At 37.3% G+C, this 26,356-nt stretch overlaps 1 protein-coding gene across 2 annotated transcripts in view; it reads left to right on the top strand.

Annotated features, from left to right (window-relative positions):
- The window catches only part of LOC115212243 (sodium-dependent multivitamin transporter-like), a 106,785-nt gene that overhangs the window by 7,767 nt on the left and 72,662 nt on the right, over positions 1 to 26,356 (top strand). The window contains exons 1-2 of one of the 2 annotated variants that reach the window (XM_029781083.2): positions 8,007 to 8,064; positions 12,972 to 13,307. In XM_029781083.2, the coding sequence (XP_029636943.1) occupies positions 8,038 to 8,064; positions 12,972 to 13,307 (363 nt within the window). In that variant the 5' untranslated portion in view covers positions 8,007 to 8,037. Of the gene's footprint in view, positions 1 to 8,006; positions 8,065 to 12,971; positions 13,308 to 26,356 lie in introns of those variants that run through there. The other variant, XM_029781090.2, reaches the window with a different exon arrangement.

Below are 26,356 nucleotides of genomic sequence, written 5' to 3'. Positions count from 1 at the left end.
TATATATCATGATATTTTTTTCTCTTTTATGAATGACCTTTCTTTATAATTCATGATTTATCCTTGATTGTTCTTCATAGCAGTAAGTTGAGATTTCCCTTGAAAAAAAAAAAAAAAATTTGTATATTCTTTGTATATCTTTTGTTGCTTTTTATTTTTTGCTAAATTCTGTGTGGGTTAAATTTTTCTATTTACATCTGTTTCCTACTTCCATTTTGGGATTTCCCTCCTGCTCTTCATCCTGAGTGCTTCCTAAAATGTATTTTCTTTATGTTCCCTTCTGTGTAGTGTCTTTCATAATGTTACCCACCTTTTCACATTGCTAATCCACACTCTGGTTTTCCACAGCTTATCTAACACTCGAAATTTATTTTGTATTTCTGTTCAACAGCCTCAAATACTGTCATTTTCAGTTGCACATATAAAACTGCACAAGAAAGGCAAAGATGCTTGCAGTACAGTTTACATACTCTTAATCAAGTTATTTGGATGGAGTGATTGCTATGGAGAGGTTGGTGAACAATTAAACCGGAAGACACTGCAACACTCAATGATTACGGGAGTGGTGGTTGTTTATACCAAAGTGGGAGTAGAAATCAAAGAAAAACAAGGCGAAGTTTTCGAATCATTAAGAGAAATGACAGGAGTGTCAGACAGTCTATAATGCTGGCTCAGTTATAAAATCATAAATACATTATTTAAAATTTTAACTTTAAAATTATAATTATATACTTTAACCCTTTTGATACCAATCTACCTGAGACCGCCTCTAGTTCTATGATACAAATTTCCTGTTTTAAAGTGATAAGTTTATTCTTTCCATCAAAATATTAATTCGTTTTAGATACCAACTTAATAATGACTAATTATTATTTATTTATGCGCCCTTTTCAAGCCTAGCCAGGCTTATGGGCCCGGTTTCCCGGTTTCTGTGGCGTATGTGTTCCCCACCCCCAGCTGGACGGGACGCCAGTCCATCGCAGCATTACTCAAGAAACAGGAAGAAAGAGCGAGAGAAAGTTGGGGCGAAAGAGTACAACAGGGGTCGCCACCACCCCCTGCCGGAGCCTCGTGGAGCTTTAGGTGTTTTCGCTTAATAAACTCACACAACGCCCGATCTAGGAATCGAAACCGTGATTCTCCGACCGCGAGTCTGCTGACCTAACCACTGGGCCATTGCGCTTCCAATAATGACTAATTCCTTTTACTAAATTCTTCATTATTTTCAAAATTGATTGACCCAAAGAGAATGCATTTCAACAGAAATATGGTAACAAAAGTGGTAGGAAGAAGTTTAATATAAAGGCATTAGATCAAAGGAAGGAAAACATTATACTGACAAGCGACCATCATCTGTTAGGAGCATGAAGATCGTAAACTAGTCAGAAAAAGATCGCAAATAAATATATACAACTTAAATGAATATATGAAAAAGGAATATGAATATCGGAGGCGCAATGGCCCAGTGGTTAGGGCAGCGGATTCGCGGTCGGAGGATCGTGGTTTCGATTCCCAGTCCGGGCGTTGTGTGTGTTTATTGAGCGAAAACACCTAAAGCTCCACGAGACTCCAGCAGGGGGTGGTGAAGTCCCCTGTTGTACTCTTTCGCCCCAACTTTCTCTCATTCTCTCTTCCTGTTTCTTGAGTAACGCTGCGATGGACTGGCGTCCCGTCCAGCTGTGGGGAACACATACGCCACAGAAACCGGGAAACCGGGCCCATGAACCTAGCTAGGCTTGAAAAGGGCGCATAAATAAAAAAATGTAAAATGGTGCAGGCGTGGCTGTGTGGTAAGAAGCTTGTTTCCCAACCGCATGGTTAATGGATGTTCAACATTCGTTAGTCTAACTTTAGTGCCATTCCGTTTGAAGAAATGAACGCATGAAAAAAGATCCACCTTATGTCCAGAGATATTACAGATTGGACTGTAATCATCCCTGGTATGCGAGTGTATACGGCAGAAACTCTGAAGGTTACAAGGAACTAACTGTTAAGTAATTCTGCAATGACAATTGAATGAGATCTCTCAGTATTCATTATGCGAGTAGTATCCTTTTATTCAGATGACGAAGTGATTTGGTTCTTGAAACGTTAGTAGATAGAAGGATGCTACTTTTCGAAACTCATTATAAAGGGATGACAGGGAGACCAGAAAAATGTTATTCTTGCATTTTTTAAAAAAAAGATTCACACTCCAACTGCGATGTGTCCTCATTATACATATTTTCAGTAACTTAACTGTCGATGATTTACGAACCAGGGCGAACAATCGACGGGACGTCTTTATCAAACCATGACATCCTTGAATGAAAATCTTTTGAGATAGTTTTCTAGTTTAAGTATATTTTTATAAGTATTATTTGTGTGTTTTGTTGTGCCTAATTAATAATGAAGTGTGTTATATGTCATTCGCTGATTTACGAGAATTTGTTTTACTTGTTAAGTTCGGTAACGCTGTTCGCAAATTATATGTGTATTGTGAGTTTTTTCACTGAGTTTTGTAACGGTTGTAGCTGTGTGTGTGTGTGTGTGGGGGGGGTGTTAATATGATTTTGAATTGTTTGTTTTATCGTCTGGCCTACATAACTTTAGGAATATTTGTTATTAACTATCATCCGATTCAGTTATTTAAAATTTTAATGAACGAAAATACAAAGGTTAATTACATTTGGGACTCACTTAACTACCATGAGGAAACCCACTCTTTTTCCGCATGGCTTCACATCTGTTGATAATTTTCTTTGTCTTGAGGTACTACGTGTGTGTGTGTCGTTCATTAAATTATATGGTTATATGTAAAGAAGTGAGGAGAGGGTAATTTGATGTAGACTTATACTGAAATTGGATCCTGTTAAATTTTATTCAGCCACTTGAAGTTTTTCAAATTTTCACCTGATTATTTTCAAAAAAGTTCAGACGTAGTTTTACTGATAACGAAAATCGCATTATTTTCCCATAGAAATTAAATAAAGTTACAAGTATTTAAGGTTGTGAAATTTTAGCCAATCAAGAATGTCCATTACCAACCTGTCATAGGCCGGAATTGACCGTTCTCATAGGAAATCAGCTAAGTCAACGAAGACTAAATATTTACGTGGTCTGTCGATCTGCTAGAAACAGCAGCCAAATTTTCATCAAACTGCACCATAACGTCTAAAGTCTGAAAAGCAAAAAGGACGACACCTTATATGACGTAGATCTTTACCTTTTGACCGACAGATTTTAAAAAATAATTTTTTGTAACGAAACACTTTTAAACTTCGGACACTGGTAGAATGTGTTATATAAAACATCTTTTACTCTTAGCGTTTTTGAGAAAAGCTTATATTTAGGAAGTTATTTCACGTTTAAGTTGTAGTATTTCGGTAATTTCAACCAATCAATGACGTGTATTCAGCTGAATAAAATTACTGCCGTTGTTTGTCAACATCTATCGGCGGTGTATTCTTCGTTTGTCACTGTTATTTATGACATCGTTCGTACGTTTGTACTGGTTTTAGCTTTAAGGTTTTAGGGTTAGGGTTAGGGTTGTCATAAATAACGGTGACAAACGAAATATACACCGCCGATAGATGTTGTTGACAAACAACAGCAGTAATTTTATTCAGCTGAATACACGTCATTGATTGGTTGAAATTATCGAAATACTACAACTTAAATGTGAAATAACTTCCTAAATATAAGCTTTTCTCAAAAACGCCAAGAGTAAAAGATGTTTTATATTACACATTCTACCAGTGTCCGAAGTTTGAAAGTGTTTCGTTACAAAAATATATTTTTTAAACCTGTCGGTCAAAAGCTATAGATCCTATGACGTAGTTGGGGGCGCTGGGTTTTTTATTCTTGATTACAGCACTAACGCATATTTATATGTTATCACAAACAGTGTATCAATCACAAACACATGCTCAGTATAGTATTTACGATTATATATAATAAGCGAATTTAGTGTCACGATACATTAGTGTTCTAATAATGGATAAACAAGAAAAGAACTCAATACCTCCCTTTACGTTATATGTGTCATCTTTTTCAGGGCAGGATTAAGACCTAAGAGGCCCTAAGCACTTAAAAGATTTTGGTACCCCACCCGGTGCAGTTTCTAATAATATTTAATTATAAAAATGCAGTGGGATCTTTTTTTCGTATACATCGAATAGCTATGAAGGTCCAGTGGAGTTAAATAGGAAAAAGTGGATTAGAACTGCAGTTCTAAACAGAAAGATGAGAAATTTCGAATAAAGAATAAGACTTTATTCACATAGCGAATATAGACGTTTCAGTTGTTGAACTAAAATCGACACACCTCATGTCTGTGGCTGTGTAGAGTTAGGTAAACTGAAGATAAGATACTGGTTTCAAATTTTGGCACAAGGCCAGCAATTTTGGGGGAGGGGACAAAAGGCAAAATCGACCTCAGCGGAATTTGAACTTAGAACGTAAAAACGGACGAAACGCCGCTAAGCATTTTGCCCGGTGTGCAAACGATTCTTATGTCTTTACTGCCCACAAGGGGCTACACACAGAGGGGATAAGCAAGGACATACAAAGGGATTAAGTCGATTAGATCGACCCCAGTGCGTAACTGGTACTTATTTAATCGGCACCGAAAGGATGAAAGGCAAAGTTGACCTCGGCGGAATTTGAACTCAGAACGTAGCGGCCGATGAAATACCTATTTCTTTACTACCCACAAGGGGCTAAACACAGAGGGGACAAACAAGGACAGACAAACGGATTAAGTCGATTAGATCGACCCCAGTGCGTAACTGGTACTTATTTAATCGACACCACGAAAGGATGAAAGGCAAAGTCGGCGGAATTTGAACTCAGAACGTAGCGGTAGACGAAATGCAACTAAGCATTTCGCCCGGCGTGTTAACGTTTCTGCCAGCTCGTTGCTTTAAACTGAAGGCAGGATAAAAAGCCTTAGTAGTGCAAGAAAGCTAAAAGTTGAACCATTCCAATGTAAGTACCACCTTCTATGTATAAGACAAATGGCATTCTGAGCGATAATAGGAAAGATACTGGAATGGAAGGACGTAGATTAAAGGAGATAAGGGGATACTAAAGAAATAAACACATTATGATAAAATTGATATATGAGACACAGGGAGAGAACAAGATATAGATAAAGTTAGTCATAAAGAAATTAACTGTAAATGGGGGATCACAAACTAAACGCGCACGTACACCATCCAAGCATGCACACAAGCGCGCGCGCACACACACAGACATACAGACACACATGCATACATCTTTTAATCTTTTACTCGTTTCAATCATTAAAGTGCGACCATGCTGGTGCACCGCCTTGAAATATTTTACTATTTTTTTTCAAGCCTGGTATTTTTGGTCGAACTGCTAAGTTACGAGGACGTAAACATACCAACACTGGCTGCCATATATATATATATATATATATATATATATATATATATAAGTTCAGCAAAAATTTAGATTCAGATGAATATGGTACTTAATTTAGATGCACCAGAATTTTGTATGGTGTTATCCATAAAAATTCGTGGGTTGATTATAATCAAAATAAGCAACAAGAATGACTCCGGTAATTTGGTACGATCGTTTCGTACTACATCATTTTATTAAATGTTGTAAGTATTACAACAGATTTAAGATGCTGAGTACTCATCAGCCAATTATAGAGGTTTTCCATTAATATTAAAGCTTTCAAATCAAGTAGCAACATTATAGAGAAGGTAGATATACAGACAAAGATATAGATTTAAATTTTAAGAACATATGTGGTAGTGAAGTTCTTCCACTGACTGACTAAGATATGGCTGATCCTAACTGCTGTAAGGTTAGAAGCAATAAAGATTTTTAATTGTAGAAATGGGGTAAAGGAGGTTTCAGAACTCCATAAAAGGAATTCATATTGAAGACAGCATATATATATATATATATTATATATATATATTATATATATATATATATATATATATATATATATATATATATGAAAAAACAAGTCAAAATAGAAAATGCTAAAATAATTTTATAGTGAACATTTCAGTACCGGTTTCGGTCATTTTGAGACCTTTTCAACTGTAACGATTAAATAATTAAATTTTGAAAAATTAGAAGAAAAGTTTTTTTAAAGGAATATTTCTATAGTAGTGTTCAGATATAAGTGGCATTCTGCCTTTCTCTGACTCCCTTGTTTGCACTTGTGTGTTCGAGGTCGTTGTGAGTTCTTGGTAGGGTACAAGAAGAAGAAGGCTGATGAAGAGAGGGGGTGGGAAAATCTGGGAGTGCCCTGATGGTCGTATTTTGAATGGTCAGTGGCGGCTAGCAGTCGCAGTTCAATTCAGGAGAATATTTCTATTGAAAGGCTTGTTTATGGAATTTGCGTAGGTGTTATACTAAAAAACATTAGTGACAAAGTTAAGGGGTAGAAGGTGGAGAAGTAGAAGAAGAAGAAGAAGAAGATGACGATGTTGATGATGATGATGAAGAAGAAGAAGGAGAAGATGATGATGATGATGATGGTGGTGATGATGATGACGACGATGATGATGATAATGATGATGATGAAGAAGAAGAGGAAGAAGAAGAAAAAAACAGAGAAGGGAGAATATGAATGGGTGAAAGTAGTGAGGTGTTGTATGACTTGAAGTTGGCATGTTATGGAGTATAGCTGTGATTGGGGCTGATTAGTAATGGATTCTTTGGAATGTAATATTTGCGTGTGTATATATTTCTTTTATTCTAAAGTTGAGGTATATTAATTGTTTGTCGTAGACCCGTTAAGAAGTGGCCTGTATTTTGTAATAAAGAGAGTTTCTTTACTTATTCGTTGTCTCGAGGTTGTATCGTCCCTAAATTGGTAGAGGGGGAAAATCCTGAAGCTTGGTGTTTTTTTGTTGGCGCAAGTATCTATGTGTTGGCTAAAAGCTATTTTTCTGTTTTGGGGAATTTTTATCTGGGATCTGTGCAGGGCCATTCGTTTACGCAAACTATTTTTTGTTTGGCCTATGTACTGCTCTTGACACCCGCAGAATGCCACTTATATCTGAACACTACTATAGAAATATTCCTTTAAAAAAACTTTTCTTCTAATTTTTCTAAATTTAATTATTTAATCGTTACAGTTGAAAAGGTCTCAAAATGACCGAAACCGGTACTGAAATGTTCACTATAAAATTATTTTAGCATTTTCTATTTTGACTTATTTTTCATATATTCAACTCGTGTGTTCCTTTTCACCCTTATACATACATATATATATATATATATATATATATATATATATATAATATATATATATATATATATATATATATATATATATATATTATATATATATATAAGAAATATTGAATTTCTAAATCTCTCGTATAGACCTGTACGGTGGTGGGGCGATAGAATGGTTGTATACTGTCAATCTAACAAGAACGTGACAGTAGGGGGTACACCACCGTTGTATGCCTAGGAGGCATATATATATATATATATATATATATATATATATATATATGTATGTATATGTATGTATATATATATATATATGTATATGTATGTATATATATGTATGTATATATATGTATGTATATATATGTACATGTATGTATATGTATATGTATGTATATGTATATGTATGCATATGTATATATATATATGTATATGTATATATATATGTATCTTCTTCTTCTTCTAGTTTCAGCTCACAAGCTGTGGCCATGCTGGGGCACCGCCATTTGGTGTTGCTACATGATTTTACTTCACGAATGCTTTTAAGCAATTGCCATTTGGTGCATGAGAGAGTTCGATGCAGCTGCCCTCATCTGCACCTCCTGCCTTGAAGTTGGTTCATCTGGGACACCTGACAAGAAGAGATCCAGTTTTATTTTAAGGACATCTGCATCCACCCCATGCAGGTCTCTTTGGTTCTTCGGGAGGATATTGAAGAGCTGTGGGCCTCGGAAGCCCAGGCTATCACAGTATCTTGTCCTACATCTTGATGGCAAATTTGTCCTGGGGGTCGATTTGTTCGACTAGAGGCGGTGCTCGAACATGGCCGCAGCCAAATGGCTGAAACAGGTAAAAGAGATGAAAGAGATTTCCTTGTAATATTTCATTATACAAATATAAAACAATTTTTGTAAACATTGAATGGTTATAGTGGTGGTGTTGGTGGTGGTTAGTGGTGGTGGTGGTGGTTTTGGGGTCGATGTGATTAAAATAGGAATCAGAAGGGTCCATAAGTGAAAAATGGCTGAGAAAAACTGTTCTAAGGGGGTTGTAGGTTCAATTGATAAGGGAGGCTCCCTACTACTGACGCTAAAACTGTTAGAATTAGTAGTAGAATCTCTCTCACACCTTAATGGTACTTTTTGGTTATCTCATTCCCTTTAAAAAAATTGGGTTATCTCCCCCTCGCCCCGTTTTATGATAACTATCAGTAAAAAAGATTGTTCGGGTTCAGTCTCACTGCGTGGCACCTTGGGCAAGTGTCTTCTATTATAGCCCCGGGCCGACCAAAGCCTTGTGAATTGATTTGGTAGACGGAAACTGAAAGAAGCCCGTCGTATATATGTAAACATCTTATTGAGTCTATTGAATTGGTACAATAATTATTGCGGCTTTTTTTCAATAAATTTTATTCAACAAAAGCAATAACAGCACGTAACAAAACATCTTTAAACGATTATTTCGGAGCATATTCACCACCTACTTCAATGACTGCTTCCCTATTTGCTTGGTAGACGGTCAGACCGTCATTTAAAGATGATTTTGTTAAATATTGTTATTGTTTCTGTTGAATAAATTTTGTTGAAAAGAAAAAAGCCGCAATAATGATGCACCAACCCATTAATAACATTTTTATAACATTTTGAAGAGGCCAAAAGTCAAAAATGTGTTGAAGTATTGAATTAAAAGGATTTAACCCTTTTAATCCAATCCCTTGTCGCCACATAAACTCAATTTTTTAGTGGGGGTGAGATAACCAAAAAGTATCCCCTTATTCCCCGCCGTCTTAAAATGAAGTAAAAGAAAGCAGATACGAAAAAACTGTACAATGTTTGACTAGTTGGTGATGGCAGAAAACATGTCAAAGATCTTTACTAAAACACACACACATAAACATACACACACATGCAAACATAAGCACACACACACACACACAAACACACTCACACATGCACGCGCGCACACATGTAATCTATCGTCTCCCCTTTCGCAGCATATGAAACCCCTGTGTCTCAGTCCTCTGACACTAGTTTCATTTAGTAACCACTACCACCACCACCACCACCACCATCCTCTCCCCCACCTCCGCAGCCACTGTCACCGCCGTCACCGCAGTTGCCGTCACCTCCCTCGCCACTTCCCACCGCCGCTGTCTCCTCCGCCCCCCCCACCAAAGTTAATTCCTTCCAGATTCTGGCATGAATTTATTCATGGAGAAGGGTTCAATGTAGTGGATCTGAACGAAAGAAAAACAGAAGACAAGAATTTAGAGAAGAAATGGTGGAAAAAAACCAGAAAAAAAAAACCCAAACAACCCAAAACACAGAAAGGATTAGAGACAGAACACACACAGAGGCACACATGTATACATATACACATACAGAAACTATAAATGAATGTGGGGTCCCGCCCCTAACCTTCCAGTATAATATAATCCCATAGCCGTGGTTTAAGCCAGCAACAAACATTCCATTCTCATGAAGATTCTTCATTGTCGCATCAACAGATCGGTCTTTTCTCATTGAAATACATTCAATCACACACGCGTGCGCACACACACGCAAGCACACACAGCTGTGTTAAAAAGTCTGTTTCCCAAACACACGCTTCCGAGTTCAGTCCTACTGCACCTACCATGCACCACGAGTTCAGGTCATTTGCACCTAAAATGCACCACAACTGTTTGAACAGTGTCTCACCTGCAAGGTACCGGTGCAAGATGGATGGCAACGATCGCAGTGAATAAAGAGTCTCGTGAATTCTATTTTCTTTCTCTCATATTTTTTATAAACTCTACCGGCAAAAAGGAATTCAAGGAGAGCTTGCCGGTACAGATTGATAAGATATGGTCAGTAGAATGTTAGCTTCTTGTACCAATATCCAACAATCAAGTCTCTTTCAGGTGCTTTTCGATCCTGGAGCTTCTGGATCACAGTTGCAAGAGTTTCGCCATCAATGTTGTATGTCTTGGATGTAATGCAGGAGCAATAACTTTTTCGGATTCCTTACAGCCACAGAACATCTTGATTAAATTCCTTCTCTACACTCTAGATTTTCTTCCAGACAGAGTCTATATCTTCTTGTGAAGGAACTTCCGTGATGTTTACTGCTTCTCCTCTCATGTCTCTCTATACTGCTGTCTGGTTGCAGCTAAATCTTTTATTTATTGTTCTTCTCTCGATTATTCTCTTCTGATGTCGGAGTTTTTCACTGACAGCTTTTAGATCCTGTTTGAACGTAATCAGTTTGCAAGTGAGTGTCCCCTTTTTGCTGTCTCCAAACATCATTTCTATCTCCTTCTTTACGTTCTGTTGATGGGACGTATAGTGATTTGCTTGTTTGCACACAATAAGCATCATTACATGACTGATGGTCTTCCGCAAACCAGTTATCTTTTTCTCTGTCTTCAAAATCCACGGTTTTGTTTACTTTTTGAATATCATTGTATGTATGTATGTATGTATGTATGTATGTATGTATGTATGTATGTATGTATGTATATTTTTGAGAAAATCGGATGCAGAAAATATATTGGCCAGTTGTATCATGTGTGAATAAACTATCTCTCTCTCCCTTTCTATATACACAGAGACACGTATCTATCTATCTATCTATCTATCTATCTATCTATCTATCTATCTATCTATCTATCTATCTATCTATCTATCTATCTATCTATCTATCTATCTATCTATCTATATATATATAATACAAAAATGGGACAAGAACGCAAAATCCAGACAGTTAGGTGATACAGTTAGGTTTGTATCATCCAGACATACGATACAAAGAAAACAAGGGCGGATCATTTGAAGTTTTCTTTCCTCAGTCGAGTTCCAGATTATCTTTGCAATTTCGGCTCGTTATACTCGAGATTGCTCCAACCTAGCCAGCCTCAAGGAAAAACTAAGCCAAGTGCATTAGATTCCTTGGAAGAAAGCGAATGTATAAGAAAATAAGTACGGAAAAAAACAGAGAAATGTTACACAAATACAAATGCAAATAACAGGACGTATATGTATATATATATATAATTAGAGGCTACGTTAACCTCATGAAGGGATGGTTTCATCTAAGGAAATACTGGTTCAATACTTCAATACTAAATATTTTGGGGAATGAATTTCTTTAAAATAATAGGTATATATAAAAACATAGTTTATATTCATTTAAAAGAAGAAAATGGGCATTGTAAAGTTAATAATTGTTTATTATTAACAGCAAATTGGTCATCTTCATTTACAGCCGTTTCAATTAATACTCAATAAATATTAAATTTACATTTATGCGACATGAGCATTCTATCATCAGAGGGGAAAAGATGTACGTATGGACGCTATATGTGTGTTTGTGAATTCATTTTCGCTAAAATGAATTCTCAAATACACATATAGCATCCAAACGTATATCTTTTTTTGCTTTCTTCTTTTCTCTGATGGTATTATGCTCATGTCGCATAAATGTAAATTTGGTGTTTATTGGGTATTAATAGAAACGGCTGTAAGTGAAGATGACCAATTTGTCGTTAATAATAAACATTTGTAAACTTGCCAATCTCCATTTTCGTCTTTTAAAAGAATATAAACTATATATATATATATATATATAATATATATATATATATATGTATATGTATGTATATATATATATGCATATGTAGTGGAGGCACATGGCCTAGTGGTTGGAGCAGCGGACTCGTGGTCGAGGGATCGCGGGTTCGAATCTCAGACTGGGCGATGTTTGTATTTGTGAGCGAAACACCTAAGCTCCACGCGGCGGCTCCGGCAGAACGTAATGGCGAACATCTGCTGACTCTTTCGCCACAACTCTCTCTCACTCTTCCCTTCTGCATCTTGCAGCTCACCTGCGATGAACCGGCGTCCCGTCCAGGTGGGGAACCTATACGCCAAGGAAACCGGGAAACCGGCCCTTATGAGCAAGAGATGGCTAGAGAAGGGATGTTAATATATATATGTAACCAATATAATATGCATATATTATATATATATATATATATATATATAATATATATATATATATAATATATATATATTTTAGATATATCTGGGGTACTTATATGTACTCATGATTTTTGCTTCGGCTTTTTTCCAAGGGCGCATGCAAGTATCTTGTTTATATCCTTTCGTATTTTCTACTGAAGAGGAAAAAATCTGTTATGAGATTAAATCCGAAATTGATTCAATATAGGAATAACGAACTTTAAAAAAAAATTCTATCGGCGGGCTTTCCTCGATTTCAGCTCTTCGTGTTTTTTCTGTAGCGAGTAAATAATATGTGGAAATTGACGATTTAAAAATCTGTTATCAGCATATTGGCATAGAAATATTTATAAGTTGTTTATAATTTTAACCTTAAAGGTATTTTAATATGGTGCCACATTTTTTGATGGAATTTTTTTCTGTAAAAAAACTTCATCCTATATTAGTAGTATATATATATATATATAATATATATATATATATAATATATATATATATATATATATATATATATATATATATGCACACACACACACATACAAATATATGTAACCAATTTATGGATAGAATGTATAAAATAGTAACAAAGCATTAGAAATTCAAATTCAATTCCCTTGAAATATTTGTCCCACACCGGCTTAGAGACACTTCCTTACCACATATGCCATCAGAAACCCCGGGTTCATCAATTGCCTTATAAAAAAAAGTGACTGAAATAATTGATGGTTGTAACAATTTTTTTTTTCTCTTTTTCAGATGGTACCTACGTTCAGTATCTCCGACTATCTCGTATTCATTTTCATTGTTTTCGTCTCCATCGCTATCGGTTTGTTCTTTGGATGTCGCCAAAAGAATGATAAAACTGCAAATGACTTTATGACTGGAAACCGTCAACTCTCAGCACTTCCTCTCGCTCTGTCTTTGATGGTTTCTTTCCAATCGTCTATCATGGTTCTTGGAATGCCAGCCGAAGCTTATGTCTACGGAATTATGTACTTCTTTAGCGTTGTTGGATTTATGATATGTTTGCTGATATCGTCCCATGTGTACGCTGAATTCTTCCATAAAATGAATTTTTATAGCATAAACGAGGTATATATATTGTATTTTTGTATTTGTTTTCTAAGATTCTTGATGTGCAATCGTGTGTTGAAGCGGATACTTTTGTATCTTGCAAGGGTCATTTTACCAATAAAATCATATGCAGTAGTTATATTTCGCTTCATTATTATTATTATTATCATCATCATCATCATCATCATTATTATTATTATTATTATTATTATAATTATCATCATCATTATTATTATTATAATTATCATCATCATTATTATTATTATAATTATCATCATCATTATTATTATTATATTATTATTATTATTATTATTATCATTATTATTATCATTATCAGCTAATTAATTCATTAACCAATTAACCAATCTGTTGCCTCTTTAATCGTTTGATCAATCATAAATTAAAAATCAATCAATCATATATATAAGGAACCCTGCCCACCACTATGCAAGACCACCACAGTCAACAGACACGGGATGGCCTCCCCTAACGCCTGCACAGCCGTCACCCCAATACTTTTACTAAATATTGGAGGCCTGTTGCATCAAAATAGAAACAAAATTTCTTTCCTGAGAGATCTTACTGCATGCAATCAAGCCCTATGCATAGCACCTGTGGAAACTCGCCTCCATCCTGATATAGAGGACGCAGAAGTACACATACCAAACTATACCATACTGCGAACAGACAGAAGGGAAAGGAGCCATGGTGGAGTTGCTGTATACATCCGAGATGACCTCACACCGCAGGTCTTGATGACATACTCAAATTCGGTATGTGACACCTTAATTGTATACATAAGACAACATAATATAGTCATATGCAATACATATTGCCCACCGGATGCCCCAAATCACATAGGCAAGTTTGAAGATTGCCTCACAAGAATTAAAGAAATCCTCATGAATCTGGAACACCACGTGACCATATTTCTTATGGGTGATTTCAACTTCCCCAACGTCAAATGACCCGAAGGTCACATACTCTCAGGAATGAATCATTGCAAGCAAATACAGGTGGAGTCCCTGCTCAACCTCACCAATGCCTTATTCATGGAGCAAGTTGTACTCAAGCCAACTAGGGCGAATAACATTCTGGATCTCTGCTTCACGAACAATATGGACATCATTCATGATGTGAAAGTGACACCGACATCAGTTTCAGATCACAACATAATAGAGCTGTCTATGTTTGGGCCGAAAGTAACCAGAGACATACAGCCTAAAGGAAGCACCCGAAATCTCTCCAATCTGAACTTCCACAAAGCAGATTGGAAATCGATCCAAAAAGAGATCCTCAGAGAGGACTGGCCGGAATGTCTCTCCACACCAGACATGGACATGAAACTAGAATGTTTCATGTCTTCTGTGCAAGCCGTATGCCAGAAATATGTCCCAGAGCACAAGGCCAAAACAAATAGGAGCAAGATTCCAAGAGACAGGAAGATCCTCATGAGACGACGGACAAAGGTTGCAAATCGTCTCAACCAACATCCCAAAAGTAGCGAAACGTCCCGCCTAAAAACAACACTGATGGAGATCGAAAAAAGGCTGCAACAATCCTATGTGAAGGAGAAAGCAGACAAAGAAGCCTGGGTTATAAAAAACATTAAATCAAACCCAAAGGCCTTCTTTCATTACGCGAAAGAAACAGTCTCAGTGCACTACAAGATAGGACCCCCTCTTCCAAAAGGATGGCTCCCTCACAGACAGTCCAACTATGATCAGTGAGATGCTGAACGACCAGTTCAAAAGTGTCTTTACCACCCCGTTGGAACACAGACAAGTGAACGAACCAGTGGACTTCTTTGCCGCCTCACCTATAACCAGCGAGGCGGTTACAATAGAATGTATTGACATTAGCGAAAAAGATGTCCTACTAGCCATAGATGAAGTGGACACAAACTCAGCTGCTGGTCCAGACGGTTTCCCAGCCATCCTCCTCAAATCGTGTAAGCATGCCCTAGCAAACCCCCTCAAGATTCTCTTCCAGAGCTTTCTTGCGAATGGCAAACTGCCAAGCAAGCTGAAGGAGGGAATAATATGCCCAATACATAAAGGGGGAAGTAGAGCAGATGCTAAAAACTATAGGCCTATCTCTCTGACTTCACACATCAGCAAAGTCATGGAAAGGATAGTCAGAAAGAAACTAATCGCATTCCTTGAGGAAAATAACTTGCTGAGTAATACCCAGCATGGTTTTCGACCAGGTAGGAGCTGCCTGACCCAGCTCTTACAGCATTATGACTGGTTGTTGAGGCAGTTACTCAACAAATCAAATGTGGACGTAATCTACCTTGATTTTGCAAAAGCTTTTGACAAGGTGGATCATGGTATGATATGCCACAAACTACGTGACCTCGGCATAGCTGGAAAACTTGGAGTGTGGTTGCATGACTTCCTGAAAGATAGGAGTCAGGCAGTAGTGGTTAATGGAGCCACATCTATGAACACACAAATAGTGAGCGATGTTCCACAGGGCACTGTCTTGGGATCACTGCTTTTTATAGTGGCCCTCTCAGATATGTCCTCAAATGCCCGGATAGCCACTCTGGCCAGCTATGCAGATGATACGAAAGTCTCGCAGAAAATACATAACCCCAGCGATGTTGCACACCTGCAGCAGGAGTTGGATTCAATCTACAGATGGGCTGAGGATAATAATATGCAGTTTAATGCTGAAAAATTCCAGGCCCTGCGCTACCAGCATCCAAAACTGAATATTAAACTTACAGGATACACCGGTCCACAGGGAATTTCAATCCCAGAGCCTAAGTCTGTGAGGGACCTGGGTATCGACATGAGTAATGATACCTCTTTCCAAGTGCACATTACCAGGATGGCGACAAAGTGCAGACGACTGGCTGGGTGGATCCTAAGAACATTCAGAACCAGAGATAAGGAAACCATGATGGTCCTCTGGCGGACATTCGTCCTCAGTCGCTCACAGCTATGGTCACCCACCAGTGTAAAATTAACAGCGGACCTTGAAGCAATCCAGAGAAAATTCACAAAGAAGATCGTCTCTTTGCAACAGCTCAGCTACTGGGAAAGGTTGAAACAGCTAAGACTCTACTCCCCGGAGAGAAGACGGGAGAGGTATGCAGTGATATATGTCTGGAAGATCCTGGAAGGAATTGTGCCAAATTTTGGCATTGTAAGCTACACCAATGCTAGAACGGGACGACACTGCATAGTGCCAAAGATCCCAGCAATGCCATCACGCTTCAGGACCAGCTTCTGCAACAGCCTGGGTTTCAAGGGCCCACAGTTTTTTAATATTCTCCCAAAGAGTCTGAGAAACTTGCACAAAGTAGATGTAGCGGTTTTTAAATCAAAGCTGGACATCTTCCTGTCAAGAGTCCCAGATGAACCTACCTCACGGCAAGAGGTGCAAATGAGAGTAGCTGTATCAAACTCCATTCTTCACCAAGTGCCACATATTAGACGAGGTTCGTCGTAATAACAGTGTAGCACAAAACGGCGGTGCATCAGCATGGCTGCAGCTCTGAGCTGACTAGAATATATATATATATATATATAATAATATATATATATATATATATATTATATATATATATATATATATATATATATATACATACATATATACACGTATATATATATACAGCAACAACAACAACTATAATAATAATAATAATCCTTAGATGGAATTTATAAACACTAAATGCATCGCGTCGCGCGTTTCCACAATTCACATGACTCTTAATATCTCATTCCGTATTCCTAGGATGGTTACTTTGCAGTCCGTAGCATCCGTGGGCAACGGGTTGATTATCTACATGGATTCCTTCCTTCAGGTGATATAACATTAATGGATGTACAACAGAGGGATGTTTATCTATCTATCTATCTATCTATCTATCTATCTATCTATCTATCTATCTATCTATCTATCTATCTATCTATCTATCTATAAGTGAAGGGGTATGGCTCAGTGGTTAGATCATCGGGCTTACAGTCGTGAGATAGTGAGTTCATTTCCGAGATCGGACTGTGTATTGTGTTCTTGAATATGACACTTTATTTCTCGTTGCTTCAGTTCACACAACTGTAGAAATGAGTTGCAACGTCACCGGTGCCAAGCTGTATCGGTCTTTGCCTTTCCCTTGGATAACATCGGTAGCGTGGAGAAGAGAGGCTGGTATGCATGGGCGACTGCTGGTCTTCCATAAAAAACCTTGCTCGGAATTGTGCTCGGACGGGAACTTTTTAGGTGCAATCCTATAGTCATTCGTGACCGAAGGGTTTTCTTTTTGCCCTTTTATAGATGTGTACTCGAGATTCTGTTTCTGAAATTAGTTTTCTTTTAATGAAATTCTCCGGAGATCCGATTGAGATTGTGCCGGTTGGCATTATGTCGGAATTTGTTGTGAACAAAAAAAGAAAAAAATAACTTTTCGCGTGTGTGGTTGGTGAGTGGTGGTGGTGAGGAATTTCGGAGACTTCACACATTACGGTTTTGTTTCCTGATAACTCTCTGGAAAATGCATATTTCTTTAAAAAAATTTTCTACAAGTACTTTTCAGATTGTATACATTACAATTATGACTGGAAGGTTTCATTTTAATAAAAAATATCCATTCAAAACATTCCAAGCGGGATGGGGTGCGTAGAATAGTCTTAAAATTTCTTTTCAGCATAATTGCGATCGATATCAAAACGTATGAGGAAACAAAGTCGACGTGTATGGATTACACCCCCCTCCCATCTTCTTTTTCACATCAAATTTCGACATAATCTCATAATGTTTTGCTTTGTGTACAGAGACCGCAGTGGGAAGCAATATTCAAAAGTGTGACCTAACAATCGTAGAGAAGAGGACAATGGTGATATCAAGAACTCTGGGACCTGAAAGCCCTAAGGATCCATGAACATATTCTGCGAGCCATATCGACTTTATTGTTGATGTACCCCACACACCTCAGTCGAGGTTGTCCACAGTCACCCAAATCACCGAAATTATTTGAATTAGGGATTTTGTGTTGTTTTAATTTGTATAACCTTTAATGAGAGTCCTTATGAGGTTCTGCAGGTGTTTTTTTTCAACTCAAGTGTAGTTACTGACCCTAAAGGGGGCTGCTGCTGTTGGCAATATTAAAACCGATTTATTTTTTTTCGCTGGTTCTCTTTATTTTTCTGATGAAGTTTTCATTTCACTTGAGAGATTGCATTTATTGTAGCTGGTGGGTCGTGTTAGGGTGTGGTTTGCATATGGATGTAACAGTATCTCCAAATAGTTGCCCAGTTACGGGATTCGGCTGTGATTTTATGAATAATGCAAGCATGCTTGTTCAGCATTAGATCCAAGGCGCTTTTCTTGCTTAAGCACGAGTTTGAATTTGAGAAGTGTTTCTACTGCTGTTCTGTCCGAGGTTGAGATGCAAACTCCTGGTTTCAGGGTATTTCGTAGCCAATCCACAAAGGAAAAGTTGAAGCCATCCATCATTAATGTTGCCAGAATTACAGAGATGCTTGAGAAGATCAATAGAGCCCAATTAATGAGAGATCATTGACTTTGTTGATTAAGGACACTAAGTCACAATAGGCATTGGAAATGCGCCCTTTACATCAGCGATAAGGGAACTAGGGAAAAAATAGTAACATCCCCACTTTCTTTCACCAGCGCGAGTCTCATGAATGATAGTAAACTCTCCCCCTCCAAAACTTTCACTTAGGTATCGAAGTGGAAGTTTTTGAGACGTGTCTTGGTTAGAACGTTAAAAGGGAGTAATTTGGGTGATCGATAATCCAGCTCTTAATATATGCATGTTCCCATTTTTCTTTATTTATAGATGGACCGATCCTTTGAATATTTAGTAGTATTGTTGTTGCTAAGGTAACTTCAATGACCGTAAACTGTTCTCGTTGCTGTTAATTGGCGGCACTAAGAGCGCATCTTGCATTGAGACACCTGGCTGATAGCAGTGGTGGGTTGATTTGACATAAAGTCTCGAGGGTCAGAGCCAAGTAGAAGTTGTTGTTTCTGCTGTTGTTTTTGTTGTTGTTCATGTTGTTGCTACTGCAACAACAATAATGGTTGATGTGTCATACCAAGAACGCTTCTCTGGATCTCCTCCGCTAGATCCAGCATAGTTAAAAAGGGTTTTCTTTAGATAGTGGACAGTTGGCGACAAAAGCTGCTGTGGCTGTGGTGTTTCTTCTAATTGTTTTTTTGTTTCCTGATTTGCATGAAGAAAATAGACCAGCATTTCTGTAGCAAAGAATAGTGTCACTGAAGCAGTAGTGGGGCTTCATCTTACATGTGGGAGCAGGTTTCGTGGGGCTAAATTTATTGTGAGAAAATACATATTAGGGCGGACGTCAGAGATAGGTAGCACCAACAAGTTAGAATTTCTGTTTTGACGGGGATTTTTCAGTATATTATTCACGGTGCTTTTGGAAATGATCTGAAGCATCTTTGGATATTTTCAGTTAGTTGCCAATTTTTGAAAATTCAAGGTTTATCGAAAATTTTAAAATTTGATACATTAATGTAGTTTTCCATGCTGCATCTGAGGAAGTATTTCACATTTCCCAGAAAGCTTTTTTTAAAAAAAGTTATAGATGTTTAAAGTCTGATAATTTCCACCCAGTCAGAAAACAGGATTTGGAAGTTGTCATTTTGTGCGTGACAATACGTGTTATCAACCGTCAACAAATGAAATACTGACGGAATTCTGCTTTATGCCCGCCATATAAACCCTCATTATTTTCTTTATTTTTTGGTATTTTCAGAAAATGTTTGCGAATTTGCATTCTACACACGGGAATTCATACGATTATGCAAAAACCAAAAACAAAATATTTGGGGGTGCGTGATTCAAAGCCTATTTAGCTGTTATTTTTAGCACATCTCAGCACCACTTCAGGGAATAGAATATATTTGTCAACACGTGCTTCCTCGCAGACAAAAGAGTTCTCTTGCTTGGCTTGTTACTATGGAAACAGGCATGAATGCGTCTGTGGCTTACGATTGGCCAAAATTACACCCAAAATTTGCAAACTTTAAAAGCAATTAATCAACTCTTTATTAATTGATTTTTAACGAAAATGAATTTCAAGGCATTGATTAGCATATAATTATACCGAATATGAAATCAATTCGAGCAGGAATTAAAGAAATTGAATATTGGCAACCAAACAGAAAAGATCCGCTTCACTTTAACAAAACCCCTACTGTCCCTCTCCGAATCGATTTTGGTTAATTTTGTGGGCACTACGGACTTAAAAAAACTGTAGGAGAAGCCTTTGCAGTATAAAAAAAGTAACTATTTTCAGACGAAAAGGTGTGTGATTTGAGGGAAATTTGGCTATTATTTCTAGCATATCCTCTGGCCGGTAAGGATTAGGGTTGAAAAAAATCATAAATTTTTAAAAAAGTATTTTTCAAGTGCGTAAATAAGTTTATACTATTAATGGAGAGAAAATATTGAAAAATATCAATACTTGACAGAGTGAGAAAGAAACGAGGAAGCTGGTTATGGGATATGCTAGAAACAACTGCCAAATCTCCCCTTAATCACACCTTTTCGTCTGAAAACATTAACTTTTTCTTTTTTTTTAACCGAAAAGGCTTCTATAGCTTTTAAGTGCGTAGTGCTCCCTAAAATCAGCGTGCGCAGTTCCCACAAAACCAACCAAAATCGGTCTGTAGAGGGGAAATTGGAGGTGGGTGGGTTTAAAAAAAAGCATTTTTCGAAACATTTTTTGTTTTGGTTAAAAAGATGCTTCAGATCATTTCCAAGGGCACCCCGAAGAAAAAACCTGAAAAATCCCCGTCAAAACGCAGAAATTCCAACTTGTCGGCGCTACCTATCTCCGACGTCCGTCAGCATCGTTATTAAAGGTACAGCAATCCGCGATATGTGAAAATCTGCGAAGTAGAAGCAGTACTGTATATTTAAAAAAAATTTATTTTTATAATTTGTATATATTCATTTTATTATAAATGCAAAACAACACCACGGAGGAATCGACGTAAGCTTAAATAATAAGCTGCAACAGGCGAACCGCGATAAGTAAACCGCGATATGTGAACCGCGATAGATGAACTGTGATAGGTGAACCGCGATATGACGAGAGATTACTGTACCTTGATATTGATTTTGGTTAGTGCTCTGTTTCTTGAGAGTGCTTCTAGTATCTGGGAAGTGGATGTGAAAGGCAAGCTTTGTTGCGTTGGGAAAAGTGACAAATTTTGGGGTTCCTTGTCATTCGTATGTGTACAGCGTAGAGCAGAAATCGGTGAACATTTTTTAACCAATTGCCCCAAAATATATTTATTTACCCCGACATTACCCTCTTCAGTTGAAATGAAGAAAATCATAGATTCTTTGAATTCAAAAGGTTTATTGAATGTATTTTTATGAATCTATTTACACGTCCATTACATTCGGCAGATGCAATGTTGCCAGAAAAAAATTGTCTGTCAAAATAAGGAACACGTTTTTTTTTATATATATAATTTTATTTATAGACGCAGGAGTGGCTGTGTGGTAAGTAGCTTGCTTACCAACCACATGGTTCCGGGTTCATTCCCACTGCATGGCACCTTGGGCAAGTGTCTTCTACTATAGCCTCGGGCCGACCAAAGTCTTGTGAGTCGATTTGGTCGACGGAAACTGAAAGAAGCCCGTCGTATATATATATATATATATATATATAGAGAGAGAGAGAGAGAGAGAGAGAATTCACAAAAGGCAAAGGACGAAGACAGGTGGTGTAGACAACAAACAGATGTATTAGTATAACACTCGGAAAGTGAAAATGTCTTTAACGTTTCAAGCCTATGCTCTTCCACAGAAAGGAACAGAGAAAGAAACAAGGAGACAAAATAGAGAATGTGTAGTGGCTAGCGATCTATCATGGCGATATATATGTATATGTTTGTGTCTGTGTTGGTCCCCCACCACCATCGCTTGACAACCGATGTTGGTGTGTTTACGTTCCCGTAACTTAACGGTTCGGCAAAAAGGTAGATAGAATAAGTACTAGGCTTACAAAGAATAAATCCTGGGGTCTATTTGTTCGACTAAAGGCGGTGCTCTAGCATGGCCGCAATCAATTGACTGAAACAAATAAAAGAATTATGTCTAATGAGTTCTCATTACTCGCAAGAATTTCATCTTTACTCCACTTGGAGTAATTTACCCCAGTTCATCGACCTCTGGTGTAGAGTAACTCTATGCTTACAGATACGTTTGAGATGCTTGATTTTGGTAATGTTATTGTGGAAGCGGGTAGATTGTGGCTTGGGGTGGGGGTAATGTGGTAGACATGTTTGGTAATGTAGTAAACAGAACGGGGTGGCGGAGAAGCTTCATTCTTGCTGGTAGAGATAGTAGTAGTAGTGACAGAAACAACCGTAGATGGTAATGATGGTGGTGGTAGCAACAACGACAGCAAAAACGACGATGCTGATGGCTTAATAGGTTCGGTTGCCGGAGGAGTATGGAGAGCGAAAAGAATGTACTGTGATAGCAGCGATAGATTGGGTAGCCACAAGGTCACAAAGGTCAGAGCTAAGTAGAGGTTGTTATTTTTGCTGTCGTTTATGTTGTTGTTGCTAAACAAATTATGGTTGAATGGAGTTTTCCGAAGTATTTTTAAGCTTTTGAAATCTGTTTTTTATTTGTTTGTAACTTTGGTGAAAAGTGGGACAATTTTGGCGTCATTGACATTAAAACAAGATGCGTTCCTTGCTCCAGAGATACCGGACCAGTTATGTTAATTATACAGATGGGATTTGTTCATCCTGATGTGGGAAAGTTTGTAATATTTGCGAGCTGGCAGAATCGTTTGCGTGTGTATATGGTGGTGGTAGTGGGGAAACCATTATTTCCAGTTTTAGGTTTTGAGTTCAAATTCCGCTAAGTCCGATTTTACCTCCTACCCTTTCGGATTGAGAAATATCAGTTGTAATTGACTTCCCCTCCTCCGAAAATGTTTGCCTTGTGCCACAATTTGAAACCATGGCAGAATCGTTAGTGCACCGGATGAAATGCTTAGCGGCATTTCTCCCGAGCGTCACGCTAATACATGTATATATAACAATTGCAGCGTGGAAGGTGTTTGTAAGACCGCGACCTGTTCACTGACTAAAATTCGTGCAGCACCAATTTTTGTCAGTGAATAGGTCGCGGTCTCAAAGCGACGAAAATATTTTGACAAATTAAACTTAAATGTTGAAGTGAATCGAACGGCTTTTGTGTGTTTCTTAAATGGCTTACAAACACCTTCCACGCTACAATTGTTTTCGTTTCAGCACACGATCTCAGATAAAATCACTTGCTATGCAAGTACATCTCCGTAATATGTATATATATATATATATATATATATATTATATATATTTATGCATGTATGTATATGTACAGACACATATATTTGCGTAAGTGTAGGCGTGTGTATCATTACATAAAACATTTTGATTCAGTCCCATGCAAACTAGAGTTTCGCGGACTCGTCGAGCAAAGGGGTTCGCACGAGACAGCTTCCCGTGACGAACCTACGAAAATATAAGTTGCATGTAGCAAGATCAAACGGTTTTAAGTAATTATATATGTAACTAAATGTGATGAGTACCTCTTCCTTCTTTCGTTTGTCCACTCATTCATATATATATATATATATATATATATATATATATATATATATATATATATATATATATCAGCCGAAATTGCGAGGATACCGTTTCTTGACTGAAGATTAAAGGCTTCGAATGACCCATCCGTATTTTTTGCATCGTCTTCTGGATGTTTTGCGTTCTTGTCCCATTTTGTATTTCTCTCTCTCTCTCTCTCTCTCTCTCTCTCTCTCTATATATATATATATATATATATATATATGTATTTATAATGTGTGTGTGTGCATGTGTGTCTGTGTGTGTCTCTCTCTCTGTACATATGGGTGTACATTTATGTTTATATGTATATTATATATACGCATGAATGGTGATGTAACGTCTGTTATGAAACTAACATCGAGTATGAAACTGCCGTAAACTGATGAAATAAACATTTATTCACTCACTTCACTTAAAGTCTCTTACCCGATTAATTTATGCACACACATACCCGCATATGCACACACACACGCACACACACTCATACACACACGTATGTACATATATGCATGCATGTATGTATGTATGTATGTATGTATGTATGTATGTATGTATGTATGTATGTATGCATACTGCTATATAAGGGTAAGAGATTTTAAATTTTCCTCAACAACGTTTATTAGAAACTCAGTATTGACAGAATTTGGTCGTTTAGAACGAAGGAATCTGCGAGAGAAAAATTTTCCGAGTGAAACTGGTCGATCCATTGCTGTCATGTCTGGATACCAAACGCGTCGTTTCCATAGTCAGAACGAATATTTCTTGCTGTTCCCATTGCTTAAGAACCCCTTTTGAATTCATACCGTGTCTGATATGGGGACTAATATATACTCATTTTAAAAGGATAAAATCGATACGAAGTTGACCACTATGAAATAAAGGAATCTGCAAAGAAAGGGGGAAAAACAAACATTAGAACGTAAAGATCAATGCTTATTGTAATGTAAGTATTGAAACAGTACATTCATTGTGATCATGTTAAAAATGCAACAGGACTTTATTTCTTGCCTAACACACACACACACACACGCACATACACAGGAAAAGATACAGAATGAAGTATGTATTATGAACAATTCATTTAGGCAAATCATCATAATGCTTGTTCATTCTTTATGTTTTTCCTAATATACTTAGTGATTAATACACCGAAAGTAAATGGTGATATGCTTCGAATTTACAAATTGCACCTGTTACAAAAATGAATGATAACACATACAGCTTGTATGGGTTGCCGTATGCAATTAGCCGGGTTCAATTTCCACAGAGCGCTTAAGGATGTAATATATCTTATCTAAGATAAGATATATTACAATTCTTCAAGTAAAAATATGAATCTTGAAAACAGACCTGAAAACAGACCTGAAAACAGACCTAAAAATAGACCTAGGAAAATAATATGGTTCGTCTCCTCTTTCTCCACGAATGTTAAAACTAATGTAGGCAAGAAATTCCTGTCTCCTTTAGATAAACGTTTCCCAGTAAACCATATACATAAGAAGATTTTTAACAGACGCCCAATTGAAATATCATGCTCCAATATGAAGAACATAATAACTCCTAAGACTCAACAAGTGCCTACTCCCAGTTACAACTGTCGAAACCCTGGAAATAGCCCACTTGACCTGGCGCGTATGATAAACTCTGTCGACTATGAGGCAGAAGTCACAGCAATGCTTCAACACAAGCTAACTGATAATAAAAAGAATACATAGGTCTATGCGAAAGCAATTTCAAAAGACGCTATGCAAACCAGAAAACTTTTTTCCGGCACATTGACGAAAGTAAAATCAGTAAGGTGGCTAACCACGTATGGGATTTGAAGACCAACTGCACACCACATGCAATCAAGTGGAGAAACATAGAGAAATCTAATGCCATATGGGATTTTTTTCTGTTTGGCTGCGCCAGTGGAAATTTCAAAGCTTAGTAAAAATTTAAAAAATTGGCGTATTGATGTAATTTTCCATGCTGAATCTCAGGGACTAATTCACTTTCTACAGGAAAAAAAATTTAAATAGTTATAGCGGTTTAAAGTTTGATAATTCTTACACAGTCAGAAAACTGAATTTGGAAGCTGTTATTTTGTGCGTGACTTCACGTGTTGTCAACTATAAACACATGAGATACTGCCGGAATTCTGCTTTGCGCTCGACATAAAACCCCTCATAACTTTTTAAGTTTTTAGAATTTTTAGAAACTTTTTGCGAATTTGTATTCTACAAAAACGTTTTGGTGCGTGATTTAAAGCCTCTTTAGCTGTTATTTTTAGCACACCTCACGACCACCTCACATCTCGTGTTTTAAGTATTTAATAAGCGAAAAATGACTACACGGCTTGATAGAACATGACAGTACTTTGGTGATAGCTTTGGTTGTTACTATGGAAACAGGCACCTATACGTCTGTGGTTTTTA

This window comes from Octopus sinensis, linkage group LG1 (assembly GCF_006345805.1).
Source record: "Octopus sinensis linkage group LG1, ASM634580v1, whole genome shotgun sequence".
NCBI classification, from domain to species: Eukaryota; Metazoa; Mollusca; class Cephalopoda; order Octopoda; family Octopodidae; genus Octopus; species Octopus sinensis.
This window is presented reverse-complemented; position numbering and strand designations above follow the sequence as displayed.